We start from the raw sequence: 17962 nt of genomic DNA on the forward strand, positions 1-17962 counted from the left end.
TGGTAGCTAGAGAGGTGCCAGACGAGTTTGCCTCCTGGGCAATGCAGAGGTGCACTTGAGCAAGGCACCGGACCCCCAAAACTGCCACCCCCCCAGGCGCTATATAGTAGCTGCCCACAGCTCTTAATACTAGGATGGGTTAAATGCAGAGGTTAAATTTCACTGTGTGCAGTGCTGTGTACAATATAGTGTGATAATAAAAGTTTATTTAAAGAAGATGTCACCTCAGACTCAGATAAATTGAATTGAATTCTGATTTAAAACAGTAGATCGTTTTTAACTTATCATATTTTATAGGTCTGCACCTCATGATTATTTTCATTATTGATCAATCAACTGTTATTTCTTCTTGATTAATCAGTTAATTGTTTAGTCGGTCAAATGTCAGAATATTGTGAAAACTGCTTATCACAATGTGCCAGAGACCAAAGAGACATCTTCCAATTGTTCTATCCAACCAAAATGATTAAATTAACTGTAGCATTAAACATCTATCAAAATAGTTGTATTATCATTAATTTTGTGTCGATTGACTAATTGAAAAATCATTTATACAGTGCTGGGCGGTTCAATCTAAAACATCATATTTCATAAACCCATCGTATGTTTTGTATGTAAAATCTTAATTGTAATGGAACAGGAGTAAAGTGGAATACAACAGTACAAGTACCACAAATTCGTACTTCAGTAAATGTAATTAGTTACATTCCACCACTGATCAATGACATACAACTCTAGAGTAAGTTTGTGGTGAGAGTCTACTCTAAAGAAAATACATCAAACACTTAGAAGTCATGAATGTGTCGCGCTTTAATTAACTCCAGGTCTGATTCCTGCATGTTGTAACCTTGGAAACGTCTAACTCCATGTTGCTGCGCATCCCCGTGTGCAGCCACTGATGAGAAGCAATAAGTGGTGAAGAAACACATTAACCAAACCTAATAGAAAAACCCTCATAAATTATGCAACAGGTTGCGAGAGGCTCTGTCCATTCAAGTCACACACAGCTGTAGTCTGTCCATTCATGCAGCTGAGGGGGAATCTGCTACGCCTGCAGAATTATTCCTATTCATCTGTCTTTCAAATGTTTTATGGCCCAGAGATGCTGCTAGTAGATCAACACGAGCAACATTTAACTTCTGTCAGTCTGTTGGCAAACTGTGTCATCATCATCACAAGATAACACTTTGTTCATCACTGCTGTGTAACATACGACACGTGGCGCGCGGCGTGCTGAGAGCTACGAGTGTAAAACCAAACACTGACGTGTTGTGAAGCATCGATTCAAGGCTCGGAAGGCAGTTTGTATTGATTCAAAAAGTTGGAAGAGATTAAAATTGATTAAAATTGTCTATATTTTAATTACATGCTTGCAGTGACGACTTTGTTCTGTTCCTCCGCATACCAGTGACCGTTACTGAGCTGCTCTCATTTGAGGCTCATGTTAAGAATCATAAAAATAGATGCCTCTCACTGAGATATGTGTGTTTAATTACTGTTGACTCTTTTATAGAATTCATAAATGTAGAGTTGTTAAGGTTAAATGTAAAAGGTGCTAACAAGTAGCTTGCTCATTAGCAATTAACATTAGTAAACATTGTGCCAATAAGCAACCTACGATTTCTCCGACAATGTGCCATATAGTACTTTGCTTTTGTTTGTATCTATAACTCTTGAGGCCAGGGAACCCAGAAAGTACAATAATGATCTTCCCGCATAAAAACACAAACTTCCTGACCCACCAAATGTGTTGTTTTTTTTTTGCAAGTTTTTGGCAAAATACTGCGAATTTCACCCTTGAACTTGAATTTTTGACCCCACCATCTTTCCATGTTGCTAGTCAGTCCCACACATGGATGTATAAAGATAACTGGATACAGCATTGGAGAAGGGGCCACGTTCAGTCCTATGAAAGTTGCTCAGTGGCGCAAGAAGCCAAAAAAGTTTGACTTCGGCATCCATTGGTTGGATTTGGCTACAGTATTAGTGCATTTTACAACTTTTAGGACCTAATGATTTAACGAGTTGATTTACTTAAAAAAATAAAATAAAAAAAAAAATATATATATACATATATATATACACAGTTTATATATAATATCCGCTGATTTACAGACATTTCTTTCCCAATATAAGTCAATGGGAAAAGTCTTTTTGGGCCCAGTGGCATCACGTGACAGACATGGAAGTTATAGTACCATCGTTTAGCCACTATGACAAATAAAGCTCCCAGGTAGTGCACAGGGCTTTGAAGCAAATTTTACAAAGTGGCCAAACATCGAATTACATCTTTTGTGTCCGTCACGTGATGCCATTGGGCCCAAAAATACTTTTTCCCCCTTTCATTGGCAAAGAGACGTCTGTAAATCAGGGGGTACTTTTTTTTAGGTAAATCAACTTCCCAGTACGAACACTTGAATAGCCCTTATTTAAATAATTAGGTCCTAAAAGTTGTAAAATACTAATAGCTGAATCCAGAGTTATTTTTGTGCTGCCGTTCATGTGAATGAGCCCCAGATCGCGGGCTGGGAGACGCTAGTGCACCTGCTCTATGGGCCCAATGGATGCGAAAGATCTACGGATGATCCGGGTACTTTATCGCTCAAAAGTCGAGGTTTTTTGGCTTCATGCACCGCTGAGCAACTTTCACAGGAATGAATGCTGTATCCAGTTTTCTATATACATCCATGCGTCAAATTGGCTTCAAAGCCCGGCCCTCTTCCTGGCGGCTTGGTCCCACATCGCCTGGAATCCCACAATGCCTTGCAAAGCAATTTGCTCGTGTCTCATAGAAAATGAATGGTGAAGAACTTGACGTTGCTCCATGCTCAGTGGGTCTTCACTGTCACAGGTTTCACACAAATTTGACCACTGAAGCGTTTGTACAGTACATGCTCATTTGGCCCAAACATCCAATGTACCACCTGTACATGTACAGACGTTAGCTGTAAGCTAGCCAGCAATGCACACATCAACTGGGTCTTTGATATTTCCTTCCAATCTCTTCTTTTCCCTCTCGTCTCTGTAGGTTTGTGAAGCGGTTTGAGCCATGCAAATTATCCGCTCAAGTCACGTCTTCGTGTCAGGTTGCGACACCCCGGAGAGGTTGCATGTAACGGCACTTTTTCCATTAACTTTGTATGCAATCACACCTCCGTTAAAATCCAGTTATACTTCTTCTTTTAATAATCCTGTGATTTTGTGTTGCACAGAATCTATCAAAATCAAATCATTACACTCAGCAGTGATTGTAGCAGACTACCACAGACAGTAAACTCAACAGGACCTGATGATATGTAACGGTCATCAGTCCACTCCAGTACTTCCTGTGCCACAGCTGTACTCAATCCAAGGTGAGGGGGAGAAGATTAAAGCATAAGAGGAGGAGGAGGAGATGAGGGGGAATGGGGACAGAGGAAAGACGAAGAAGCAGTAGATAAGGAGAGGCATGAGACGAAGGCAGAATCTCAATTTGTGTCACACTTCACTGACACATCCAGAGAGACTGGTACTGGCTTCTGAAACAGCAGGAGGTCGCTGTTGTTTTCCTGCTCGCTTGTCATTTGAGTGCACTTTGGGGAAGACCCTTATAATCCCACCTAGGTTTCCGTCTTCTCCTGCAAAACTGTTTTGTTTAGCATCTTTGTTTTGTGGCTCTTTTTTTTTGTCTGTGCAAATAAATAACGTAATAAAGTAAAGTAAAGAGAGGAGGAGGATGAGGATTCCTCTTCTTCTCTAACCCTGTCTGTTACATTCCTGCCTTTCTCCATGACGTCTCCATGGATCTGATCATGTGGGTGAGCAAATTTACCCTCACACACAAACACACACACACACACACTCTTCTCACCACAAGAAAGAGCTTTCTCAAGTCTGAGGTTTTTGCTGGAGCCCCCAAATGGATGAAGACAGCTGATAAACGCTCGGCTTTTTACATTTTCTCAGTACATAACGGCGAAGCCAGTGAAGTATAGCGTCTGGCTCTCACTAGCGATTTTCATTTTTAGTGTAACATTCGTATTAGGACTAATGTAATATTGATGCAGGAGAAGGAGATTAATAATGCATCAGAATGTTGTCTAATCATTTACTGAAGGGATGGTGTTAAAAAGAGGCGGCTGGGGGGAGAGAAAAAGGGAAAAACGAACGAGAAAGGAAGAAGAGGCCCTTAACAGACACTCCTGTCACTTCCTGTATCACACAGGCGGCTGTAAAGAGTTGACAGCAGCAGACTGCAATATCAGTGACATATGAGAATGTGAAGGCATGCAGAAAAAGGAAGGAGGCGTCCACCTTTCAAAAAGTTCCAAAAACAATGAAAAATGCCCTTCAACACTCTTGTTATACATATTCAACAATGTTAAGTCTGCACCTTTACACCTTTTATTTTGCGACGCGTCATCGTCTTCTGAAGCTCGTGGTGTTTCTGAGTCATCTTTAATGAAACGGCGTGTTAAATGTCTTTGATTCTTGTGCGACTGACGCCACGATCCGCCACCTGATGTTTTATTGTTGATGGTTTATGTAGCTTGAGACGCTTCGCTTCTATCAAACCACGCTGAGGCTATGCCAGAAATATCTTGTCATGACATCAGACCGTCTACTTTGGGGAGTTTATCCACAGGAATAAAAATCACCAGACAACAAAGAGGTTCTCGGAAAATGTGAGACGCGCTGCCAGTCTTAACGTTTGTTTACGTGATTCAAGGCTTAGTTTTACAGAGAAGCAGGGAGGGCCTGACTGCCGCTACGATCATTGACTGTCATCATTAAAGTAACAGTGTGTAATATTTCAGGGATTCTTTTTTGCAGAAATGGAATAAATTATTCATAACTATCTTTTCATTAGTGTATAATCACCTGAAACTAAGAATCGTTGTGTGTTTTTGATAGCTTAGAATGAGCCCTTCATATCTACATAGGGAGCGGGTCCTCTTCACGGAGTCCGCCATGTTGCTCCGCCATGTTTCTACAGTAGCCCAGAACGGACAAACCAAACACTGGATCTAGAGACAGCCTTTCGCGTTTTTACATTACCTGAAGGCCACCATAGTTATCCGTAATGTGAGCCGCAGAGTGCAAAACCGTGGTACCGCCAGTCGCCGTCTGACTTCCGGTGCTCCTAAAGTAATGTTATTATGGTAAGGATGGGCTCTGAGCGAGGTGAACGGCGTTACCACGGTTTTGCACTTGGTGGCTCACGTTACCGCAGTCTTGGACAGGGAGGAGTGAGCGGAGGGGTACTCAGTTGGTTGCAATCTGCAACCACACCACTAGATGGCGCCAAATCCTACACACTGGTCCTTTAATCTATCAAAGGTCCACAACTTCTAACTTAACTAAAACATATATAAAATTGGTGTAAAAACTGTAATAAATACTCTAATTGAGAATGTCTTCTTACCTGTTAACCAACTGCATTTTTTTATTGTTTTTGACCTGCGACATAACTAAAGCCTCTGCACCACAACTTCCAAAAGTATTAGCATGTATTGAGGTTTCATCACAAAACAATGTTTTTTTTTTGAGCACAACAACAGAATAAGCTGATATTAGCGAGTGAGACATAGTCCATAACATACTTCCAGTACAGATGGACACCATCTGTGCACAAGCCCTGCTTCTATATTTGTACACAATCATAAATCAGAATTATGCCAGTTATTTATTATTATTCTTACCGAGTATTTGGCGTTGGTTAAGAGCTCCTCCCCCTCCCTCAGCCAGCTGATCACTGGTTTTGGATTTCCCTGGGCAGAGCAGCTAAGCTGAGTGCTCCCCCCTTCCTTCGCCTCCACATACTGCGGCGGCGTCGCTGTAAATGAAGGTGGGGCTGTGGAGAAAGGGAAAACAGGAATCATTACAACAATAATCATTAAACTGCATGAAAATGTCCTGTCTGGTGTTGTCTTCAGTTTGAGATGTTGTTTCTGTTTTCATACGTAGCTTTACATAGACTTTTTGCCACGCTAGCAGTTCTATGGTTGGCAGTGTCCGTCGGTCCACCACTTTGATTCAGACTGAAATATCTCAACAACTATTGGATGGATTGCCATAAAATTTTGTACAGACATTCATGGATCCCAGGGGATGAATCCCAATGACTTTGGTGATTTCCATGTAGTAGCATCATCAATTGAAAACTTATGTCCAATAATATTTAGTTTACGACCAAATATTTACAAAACTAATGACTTTCCCCATCAGCCTCTAAGCTAAGATGGTGAATACGGTAAACATTATACCTGCTATACATTAGCATCTTAGCATAGTCATTGTGAGCAAGTTTGCATTAATGTTAGCCTTCAGCGCAAAGCACCTCAAAGAGCATGGCTGTCAACTCTTGATCTTGTTTTTTGTTTTTCTGCATAATATTTTTAGATTTAATTTAACAAATATTAAACCATTGAGGTTTAATATTTGTTAAACTTTTCCAAGAGCTTTCCTCCCTCTAGAGCATAGAAAATCTTTTTTTATGTGAAGTATCCTATAACGCATCCATGGCCTTTAGTCAACAACAAGTCTTTAGTCAAAATCTGTGGTTATTAAGAAATAAGTCATCCACCTTTTTACAAGAGTGGTATATGAGGAAAATGCTTTTTGGGCCACAGGGGATGTTTTTGTTGTAGCACCACCATTGGCCAGTGGGACAAAGTGGTAGCAAAGTTCACTGGCAGTATGCAGCTCTCTAATCATGATTCTGGTCCACAGATGTTGCTCAGATAGCAGGTGATGCCACAGTTATCTGAAACGGCTAGACACCCGAGTGAACAGGGACCAGTGATGGCGACAGGCATCCCCCTCATGTTGCCATTTATTCTTCAAAACCTAAAGAAACCACTTAGCGGCATCACTGCATTTCCACCTGATGTTCCTGAGTATCACTAACAGCCACGAGGGAGCTCTTCACCACCTACTGCAGGCCAATAAGCTGCACTTTCCTCCGCCAGCTGCTTTCAGTGTTTCACCATAATATTTTGATTATAAATAGTGGCACAGTGTTTAGTTAAAGAGAAAATAGGCGCTGCTATACAAGTGGGTCACCGCTTGCCGCTGGGAGTGCTGCCATGCTTCAGACTGCACACAAGCACCTGGCATGGAGTAAACAAATCGCCCAATTAGCACGTTTAGACATCTGCCTGTCCATACTGCCCTCTCACTCTCTAACACTCATTACATTAAATGATACAGTAGATTAATGGAGATAAAATGCATGACTGGTTTATGTATCGCTTGCTCATGTAGTTGACGGGTCAACGGCTACATTAAACGGATCGTGATGCATCATTACAGTTATCAACCTGCTTCACTGTGAGTTTGTGCTTTTACCTTAAGATACTGTATTAATTCTCATTGGTAGATCTGACCTATCATAATTCATTAAGAGGACCTATTAAGCTCATTTTCAGGTGCATTCTTGTATTTTGGGTTTCTACGTTCTCAAAAAACGCTTTATTTTTCTCATACCGGCTTTGCTGCAGCGCCTCATCATCATCTCGAAAAGCCCAGTCTGCTCTGATTGGTCAACTGGCCCTCTCTGTTGTGATTGGTCAACTTAACCAAACTCTTCGGATTCCACTCCAGCTCCGCTCTTATTAGCTTTGTTTGACTGCTTGCCAAACTAGCCGCCAGACAGGTATTATGCTAATGTGTTACTTAGTGACATCACCACGTTACCGAAGAAAAGGCGAGACCTCTTCAAGGTGTTTTGCGTCAACGCAAGAGCAGTGTTTCTGTGGGTAACTCCTTTTAGCGTGGACTTTGGGCTTTGTAACTTTGCAGACCTTTTACATGCACGGAAAACTAGATAGCACACTAAAGGAAAGGGAAAAAGACAAAAGCATAATAGGTCCTCTTTAACCATGATTGTACTTTTTACTACAATTATTTGACAGCTTTAGCTAAAAGTTGCTTTTCAGTTTAAGATTTTATATTAAAAAACCTAAGCTTATAAAATACAATGCACTGCACAAAGATTAAACAAGAGGTTCTCAAACTTTTTGGCTCGTGACCACTTCTATAAAATCAGTGTCTAGTTGGGACTCCTTGTCACGTTTCAGATGTCTATGAGTTTTTTGGAAGAAGAGATTTCCCCTTTAAACCTCTCAGATGGTTTCATTTAAATAACTGTTTAAGGCCCTGTGATGATCGCATGATTTAAAGGGCGGGTCCATCTGTCACCATCACATTTTTTTTTTTTTTTTCAAATGGAAACGCCCACTCAGACGTTAGCAAAAAGCGGTGGCGTAGGCTACCACAGTAAGCTAATCAATAAGGTTATGAAGAATGTGAACGCTAGCACTAGCTGAGTCAAAGTTAAACAAATTTGGGAATAACTGAAAGATTAGTTTGGATTTTTTGAAGAGGGGTTGTATGTATACTCCTGTGTTCTGCGATGTAAAATTAATGTTTTTGTGAATGGAGTCTGGTGGCTTTGAAGAGAGCAATATTACGGCTTCAGTTCCCCGTCGGAGAGGGCTGTCTGACAGCGAGTTAAAGCTGCTGTGGACGGGAACAGCAGAACAATTTTAGCCACTTACTAGCTTACTGCAATAGCCAGTTAGTGTGTGTAATACACTGACTATATAGATTATAGTTTGCACTTAATAGTTTACTTTCTCCTGATTTAGTTTGTTGACCTTATGCACATTACATATACATCACATTTCAGATACATCAGGAAACAGATACATGATGGCACATAGTATTTGTTTCATACATCATACTCATAGTTTATTTAGTATTGTTGGCAGTAGATTAGTTTCTATTTGTAGCGCGCACATTTAGTGCAACACTTTAGTTTGTCTTCAGATAAGCTTGCCTTACTCTAAGTCATTCTAGTTTCTATTCCTTTGAGCTACCAGTGCTGAGAGCCCAGAACTTTGTTGCAAATTTTGTCATTTTTGGGTAAATGAAACTTTTGAAAATCCACCTGTGCCTCCAGCTCGGTCCCTCGCAGGCCTAACAAGGTTCACAAATAAAGCAAAGGTTAGAGAAAGGCCTATAAATAAATCCAAATTGGTGTAGCAAAAACGCATTAGCCCTCTCCCATTAATCGCCGCACGACCCCTCAGATTTATCTTGTGACCCTAAGGTTGGGAACTTAACTACCAAACTGTAATAAAGTAGTTAAAACTAGCTCCACCTCGACCAGCTACAACAGTAAAATGCATCAGCATTACGAATGTAATATATAATAATACATCAGATACATGGGCTGAGGAATTTGTACTTTTAATACTTAAAGTAAATGTAAAGACTTTTAAAAGCAGGACATTTACTTACATTGTGATATTGGTACTTTTACTTAACTAAAGCATCTGACTGCTTCTTAATAATCTTATTAATTCAGAATTTCCTCAAGGGATCAAGCATCAGTTGACGGTAAATAGGCGGCGCACATGGCGGTGACAACAGCAGGTACATTGGTCAACCTGGGAGTTGTTTCACGCCATCAGGTACAGCTCGTCACAGAGGAGGTGTCACTGTGGCTGAGGAACCGGGGAGTTGCTCTACAAAAATAGTATCACATTCACGCCCTACTTACTGCAGCTTTTCATCCATTATACTGTATACATTAAAAGATGCTTGAAGAACCCACAGTTCTTTTTTGTAGACCACACAGCACACCAGCAGGCGGCCCGGATGCTACAGTAAGTTAAACGCAGGGTTTCGGCCCATTCTTTGAAGGCTATACAGAACATTCGCAAGTTATTTGCTCACTAACTGGAGAGTGCGTCTGCATCGTTTTATTCCCCCGCTTGGTCTTCCTTTTCATGTCTCTGCTCCTAAGAGAATACGGCTACATAGAGTACACACTTTTCATTGATTTCACATCATAAGCCTCAAACGCATAACGTGTGTTTCAGTGTAAACTGTTACAGAGAGAAGAAAGAGGCCCTCAAGGAGACCTTCTTCCCTTTTCTAATGTCAGCAAGGTACTCCACAGAATCTGGATTATAATGGTTTGTAATTAAGAGAAGTAAAAGACTCACTTCCCCCTGCCACACTCACATCCTACCTTTGTCTTATGGTAGGATCAGACTACACAATATTATTGTGTTTTGAGATGGTCACTGTGTCACATTAGGCAATCATAGAGCCATATATATACAAAATATAAATGTATTTATTTAAGGGTTGTCAATCGATTAAAGTATTAAATCACGATAGTTAATTGCGATTAATTACAAATTAATCACACATTTTTTATCTGTTCAAAATGTATCTTAAAGGGAGATTTGTCAAGTATTTAATACTCATATCAACATGGGAGTGGGCAAATATGCTGCTTTATGCAAATGTATGTATATATTTATTACTGGAAATCAATTAACACAAAACAATGACAGATATTGTCCAGAAACCCTCACAGGTACTGAATTTAGCATAAAAAATATGCTCAAATCATAACATGGCAAACTGTAGCCTAACAGTCAACAACAGCTGTCAGTGTGTCAGTGTGCTGACTTGACTATGACTTGCCCCAAACTGCATGTGATTATCATAAAGTGGGCATGTCTGTAAAGGGGAGACTCGTGGGTACCCATAGAACCCATTTACATTCACATATCTTGAGGTCAGAGGTCAAGGTACCCCTTTGAAAATGGCCATGCCAAGTTTGGAGCACTATTTAGTATGACATGGTTGGATTGCTTAGGCTCCAGTTTCATATGATACCAGTATCTTCACTCTAACTTTAAAACTGAGCCAATTACAAACTAAAAATCGCAAGTTGCGTAAATGTGTTAAAGAAATTAGTGGTGTTAAAACTAATTTGTGTTGACACGTTATTATTCCGTTAACTTTGACAGCCCTAATTTATTCATTTGTTTATTTATTTATATTTATATCGCTTAACAATGGCTGACTTTTGTCCATTTGTCAAACACATGGGTCCCTATTGGGCTGACATTAAGGCCCATGTGAGCAATAAGGAGACGAATGCTAAGAAAAAAAATGTCCACTTATTATTTAAATCTGCATCTTTGGGTTCCTCGTGGGCCTGAGGATGATTGTTCACATGGGCTCCATTCGTAGCCACAGTGGACCCATTAGTGACTGACAAGGGCAGACACACATGGGGGATATATGGAGCTGGTGGACAAATGAGCTGGTATTTGGGTCAACCAAATGGGACCTAAATGCCAGCCCATCACTAACCCAGTGACACAGTGGCAGGGTCTGTGTTTTTTTTATTTTACAGTGTAGATAGTTAACTTAAAATAAAAAAAAGGCTGGTGCGCTGGTGTATTTTCCATCCCTGAAAAGCTTGCTGATGCTTGAAAGAGAAGGGAAGGACAAGGGGAGACAAGACTAGAGAGAGGAGAGGAGGAGTGCAGAGACAGAGAGAGAGAGTGGCCTTAGTGTCTTTTTCGGGCACAAGGCCTTGCCATCTGACACCTGCCACTGAGTGGGCACGAATTCCCTGTCCGCTTGGCAGGAAGTTAAGGCCAGCAAGCAGGAACTCAAAGGAGGAGAGTATGCAAATACCAGCAGCCAAAGGAAATGGGTGCCCTTAGTGTCTGTGCGGAGGCCAGACGAAAATGGCACCTGCTTCCCTCACAGACACCCATTTAGAGGACAACAGTAACATAAAGTCTTCATATGAATTCCCCTTTTGGATGTCTGGAACAACTGCTGCTTTTGGTGTTTCCATGAATTCAATATATGAGACAGAGAAAAACGAAATATTTGTACCGGTTAAACACCCCAAGTCTATTATGCACGTGTGTGTAGTGCATCTCTACAGCTATGAGGTCATGTAAAATGCCATCACTTAATATGCCAAACATAATATGACATTCAGGGATATTATTAGTGCTGCTACAACCTGAGGAGCTCAGTTTCTGTTGAAAGGCCTGACAGGAGTGGAGAGCAGCAGTAGAAGCAGGGAGGGAGCAGTTGAAGTTAAGAGCGAATACTGATGAGGAAAGCTACAGAGATGCAGTATACCTACACAACAAGACATACACACACACATGCATGCACGCCCACAGATGTTCCCAAACTCCAAAACATCACGAGAGTGTGCAGGTGACGGCGGAGTGCGACGCATTCACTCTTCAACTACAACTTCAACTGGCAGACAGAGATCTCATTTAGCCGCATACAAACACGCACAATGAGACGCTCTCATGTCAATGTTGATGTAATGCGCTCCACACACAGAACACGGCGCAGAGAAGTCATTTGCAGCGCGTGTGCGCCGCAATAACACACAAACACGCACAAAAGAAAACATTATGTTCTGCATTGATAATAACCATTTATACACATCAGCATTTTTCATTCCACAGTGATTATGCCGCGCGACGGACTTTATAAATGGTTCTTTACACAGTATTGCGCATAGCAGCGCGTTGCAATCATTATTCAAATGCGGGAATTGCATCCGCTGTAAAACATATGCATGATCAAATCGAATATGCATGAGTTTCACACGGCGCCAAAAATATACATGTGAATGAGTTTGACAGTTCGCTCGCAAAGTCTCTCTCTCTAACAACACGGAGGATTACAGCTCTCTGAAGTTGGAGACCTGTGAAGCTTTAACACGAGAAAATCACCACTGTTGAACTGTTCTGTTTAGGAAATATCTTCCCACTCATATTAACCAGCTGCAGAAAAAGGAAACTAAGATATGCTACAAAATGAGACTACATAATTTGCTACATCATGCATTTACTCAGTTACAGCTAAACATATGAAGCAGCTTAATATAATATCTGTCTAAAATGCATTCCTCACATGAAACAGATACAGGGCTTAAAAAAAAATAAAACACAAAGGCGTCGTTGTCTCTGTAGTCTCTGTAGTCTCTGCAACAATGTGAAGACACGCTTCACATAGGATTCTCTAAACCACTGGGGCATTCCTGGGAAATGCAAAGGTGCAGATTTTTTTTCCGCCTGGTCATCAGTTTGATAGCTCTCAGACTATCACAGACGATCCCTGCCGGAACCGCCTTAAACAGGCCGCAATCAATTCTCTTCTAACCAGCCTCTCATCCCTTTTTTTTTTTTACACCATGCAGGGCCTTTTGAAAAAGAGCTGCAGGAATGATCTTAAACAGTGTCTGACGGTCACTCGTTCAAATGTGACTGACATAGAAAGCCTTAAACCGTCACCAGGAGATAACTGGAACAGCGAGTCAAAACAAGTATGACTGAAAGGCTTTCTTGTAAAGCTGCAATTAATGATTAGTTTCTTCTTTTTCTTTTACCAGAAAAATAAAAATAATAAAGCAGAACACATAAGAGCATTAGGGCACGTGTCCCTATAGTAAAAGTCCAGCAAGTACAAGATTTCAATGTCCAGCACAGGGGAGTATAATTTAAAATATTTGTAAATTTAAACATTTAAAGCAAAGGAGACTAAAATAATTAACTAAATACATATTTTTTTAATATGTACAATGTCAGGATATAAATGCCATAATTTCCATAATGAATGAGAACTGTTAAAAACAGACTTTATGTAGAGTACAGACATCTATTATTATACCTGATGCAAACAAAGTAAAAAAATACAAAAACTGTAATTCAATAAAACAGCATAAAACTAAATATTACTACCAACTCCATATGGAAAAGAACCTTAATTTAATATAAAATCTGTAAAACATTTACTGTAGGTATCTACTGAATATAATGCAGATTATTGACGTAGTGGCTGAATCATTATAATAATTCTATGCTTATCATCAGGTGCGTTGATAGACTACTATTACCTGTGCTTGTACTTTTGACCTTGACAGGATCAAGGCCAAAATGCCCTCTAAAATAGTAGTTTTTTACACATGGAGCTTAAAGGGATAGTTGGGATTATTTGAAGTGGGGTGGTATGAGGAACTGATCTATAGTGAGTGTATTATCTACCTACCTAGATGGCGGTCGGCACGCCCCCAGTTTGGAGAAACAGACAAGATACCGCACCGAAGCAAAGCAATGTACTGCTGCCGACGGGGCCGGCAGCAAGACATTTTAGTGTAAACTATATTTAAAATATTTTCACTGCTTTAGCTTGCCGTCAAACAGCCGTGTCCAACGTGGAACTGAAGCGGTTATATCCATCTATGCTCTCTTAAAAGCCACCAGACTCCATTGAGAAAAACAGGAATTTTCACACAATAGCACAAACAAACTAACCGATGGAGGCAGCGGTAGATCAGCGACTCCCATGTTTTGCAAGGTAAAATTACTGTTTTTGTAGAAGGAGTTTGGTGGCTTTGAAGAGAGCATAGATAACTGCTTCAGTTCCCTATCGGTAAGAGCTGTCAGGGTAATGCTGTGAAGATGATTACCAGCCCCGTTCACAGCAGTACATTGCTTTGCTTCTGTGGTAACTTGTGTCTGCTTCTCCAAACTGGGGGCGTGCCAACCGCCATCTACTGTAAGTAATATCATGACTATGGATAAGTACCGCATACAACCCCACTTCAAAACACCTGAACTTTCCCTTTAAGTGTATGACGCAGGTTTTCTATTTTTTCCCTTCTCACTGACAAAAACATACAAAGTTCCCAGGCCAGAGAGCAGGCACCGTGTGCAGGTGACTCACCATTGACTGTGAGGTGCACCCAGCTGCCGTTGTGGAAGGTGTCGTACTGTTGCTCCAGCATCAGGACCCTGCACTCGTACCAGCCCTGGTCCTCGGAGCGCACTGGGTCAATCTGTAAGGAGGCCTTCCCGTGCAGAGAGGCTCTACCTGGAGACAGACGGGGATGAAAAAACATCTGCATTTGTATTGTTCTGCTTTTCAAAACACCTGCATGCTCTTTTCAAGCGATAGTCGGCTTCTCCATTTAAACTCCCACCTAGTATCTTTGCTGGTCACCACAGAGATCCATCATAGCAGCCGGGGGTTAAGTGCTTCACTTCAACCTTTTTTCTTCTTGCAGCATGGTGCAGATTTATGAGGCACTGGATTTGCATCAAAAGTAGACTCCAAGTCATGGTGTAAAATAATGCTATTGTTTGTCTTTTAAAGAGATTAAAAAGACAAATTAAATATATCCTGCCACTGAGTATTGTTTAGGGTTAAGTGTAACATTATATGAATCTCTGCTTCTCCCATTTTCCTTTTCTCTGCAAAGGCTCCATAAACTTTGAACTAGTAATTGAAATAAGCATATTTTGATTTGAATGTGACAAACAAACTCGTTCTTACTCCTATTCAGGGAGTTCAGCAGTCTGGAGCCTTTCCAAGCACTGGATGGAAGGCAGGAAAACACCCTGGACAGGTTTCCAGTCTCTCACAGAGTTAACAGAGACAGACAGTCCCTAACACTTACTGTACCTTCATACATACGAGGCCATTTAGAGCCTTCAATCAGCCCTCCGAGACTGTTGGAGGAAACACAAAACGGGTGTAAAGAGCACGCAGACTCTGGATACCACCAAAACTCAAAGGATTAAAGAATTTGTTTGTAGATTTAAAAAGATTTAGACATTTTTGGGAATACGCTTATTTGCGTTTTTGCCAAGAGTTTGAAGAGAAAATCGCTACCACTCTCATGTCTGCAGTAATATGAAGCTACAGCCAGGAGATGGTTAACTTAGCATAAAGACTGGAAACAGGGGGAAACAGCTGGCCTGTACGGAGGCCCTAAACGGACATGATTCAAAAGCAATTTTCAATGCTGTTATCTCGAGATCACAAGTTAATAAGTTGTTATCACAAAAAACAAAAGTTTGTTTTGTTTTATAATGCTTGGTGAAGTTAGCAGAAGGATCCAGGTTTGACTACATCCGGTTTTCAAAATAAGGTGTTATAAGGGTACATACAAAATGCATACAAATACATATAAGATTAAATAGATTATATTCACAAGAAGTATCAAATATTTGACCTGTGTCCCTTATAAATGAAAAAGAAAATACCAGAAAATTGTGACGGAAATGTTTCAATCCTTTGATTTTTGGCTGCTGGAAAAGAAATTAAATGAATAATTCCTGACAATGACTGATACATTTGAGTTGAAGATATCTCGGACACAAAATCCTTCCGCTAACTTCACCAAGTCCTCCACTGTCAGCCACGGATGTACAAATACATGCCTTCGGCTCGATCTGGGCCGTTTGAATGCATTTACAGTCAGCTGATTTGACCAAAACATTATGAGTAATAAGAGAAAACAACCTTTTGTTTTCTTAGGATAACTAATTATCTCGTTATCTTGAGACAACAAAGCTAATTTTCTCCAAGTTAAGGACATAATTAACATGAGGTCTTGAGATAACGGTATTAGATCAAATGTTTGAATCATGTCCGTTTAGGGTTTCCGTAGTCCTGGCTCTGTCTGAAGGATCTCATTTGTTTGTTTAATCTGTACTAAAAATGTCAAGTTTTGGTTTTCCAGGGGGTTATCTGCAGGACTAGTTCTTGATCGAGCTTACTGCCTTTCTGTAACGGGAAACAACATATTTATTGGCGAGCAGGCTAGCCGTATCCCCCTGCTTCCAGTCTTCATGCTAAGCTAATGTAAAGTTAACCACATGGCTGAAGCTTCATATCTATAACGGACAGACATGAGAGTCATATTGATCTTCTCATCTAACTCTCGGCAAGAGAGCGAATAAGCATATTCCTCAAAATGTTTGAACTTTAACCGATTAAATTTCATAATATTTAACCATAAATGTGACTTGAAAAAAAAACCCAGCTACCTTCCAGTACTGGGATTTATATGCATGAAACTACCTAGGAGCCATACCTTCAGCTGAATTAAATAAAGTATTTGGTGTCACTGTGGGAAAGGACCAGCCTTCCACCTCAAAGAAATCATCTATTTCTCATAAAACTTCTCCATCCCCGCCGCTTTTTTTCTTCAAGGCTGGGGATAAATTGGAATTCTAAAAGGAGGAAATCACAAGGGATGAGAGAAGTTCAGGAAACCAGGCATGGTGAAATCTTCAGCTGCTAAGCTGTCTGTCTTCAAGCCTGCAGCCCGCTGCTCACATGGCTGCCTCTGACAGCCCAACAGACTAAAACATTCGCTTCTGCTGTCTGACGAGTGTTCGGAGATGGAGCATTTTTCCAAACTTTGATGTGTAGATGTTCTGTAAGCACTGTTTCCTGTTACTTCAAACTGTCAGGCAAATATATTGACGTTGAAGGTGGGCTGAATTGCTCTACCAGCACTGTATAGAAATGCAATAGACAGATAGATAGATACCCCAACCCTGGGATTGCTGCCATAGTTGGGGTAGAAAACTGACGTTTCTTTTTTTTCTTAGCAGAAAATCGATTCGGCAAAGAGGAAGACAGAAGAGTCTACAGTCTGTAAAAAAGCTTGTCTTTAAAAAGTCGAATCTATTTTTGCACTGGGCATTGAAGTGCTGAGTGGGGTGGGTGGTGGCGTGAAGGGTAGGGATCAACCTCAGCTCCCATTTGTCAAACAGTGAGAGGGTGCTGCTGTAAACAGAGTTAACAGCACTGTATCCACGTCAGGACCGCCCCCCCCTGGGCATACACCACTTACACAGTAGTACAGGGTTCTGTCTACTGTGAAAACAGACGAGCTTAAACCTTGTTCACATCACATCACAAGCTTTGTCAGATAGGAACGCTTCGAAGAGGAAACACTAAAGATCCAAAGAGACAAAGCCGGCAGACACTTTAAGTCCCAAAAATCTACGATTAAAGGGGAGAAATATATAAAAGTTCAATTATAACCTTTGAGTAAATTAGCACTATCATACGTACAGTTAAATATGAACACCTGAAAGTCTTATTTTTCATCCGTTGTGATAATGGAGTTTGCCACCCTAATATACCTTTTTACACAGTGCACATTTTGACAAGTGTCCAAAACCACTCACTGGTTCACTCATTATTGTACCCTATAGTGACCCGTAGACTGAGATTTCGGATGTTTATATATCATCATTATTTTTGCCTTATCACTGACAGGTGTAATGTTTTAGGACTGTAATTATCGTATCCATAAATTGGCACA

At 40.7% G+C, this 17962-nt stretch overlaps 1 protein-coding gene across 5 annotated transcripts in view; it reads right to left on the bottom strand.

The window, feature by feature from the left end:
- The window catches only part of igsf9ba (immunoglobulin superfamily, member 9Ba), a 79333-nt gene that overhangs the window by 34149 nt on the left and 27222 nt on the right, over positions 1 to 17962 (bottom strand). For all 5 annotated transcript variants that reach the window (XM_037775999.1, XM_037776000.1, XM_037776003.1 and 2 more), the window contains exons 3-4: positions 14563 to 14709; positions 5682 to 5833 (exon numbers count right to left, since the gene is read on the bottom strand). In XM_037775999.1, the coding sequence (XP_037631927.1) occupies positions 5682 to 5833; positions 14563 to 14709 (299 nt within the window). The remainder of the gene's footprint in view (positions 1 to 5681; positions 5834 to 14562; positions 14710 to 17962) is intronic.

The sequence above is a fragment of the Sebastes umbrosus genome, chromosome 7, assembly GCF_015220745.1.
Source record: "Sebastes umbrosus isolate fSebUmb1 chromosome 7, fSebUmb1.pri, whole genome shotgun sequence".
NCBI lineage: Eukaryota > Metazoa > Chordata > Actinopteri > Perciformes > Sebastidae > Sebastes > Sebastes umbrosus.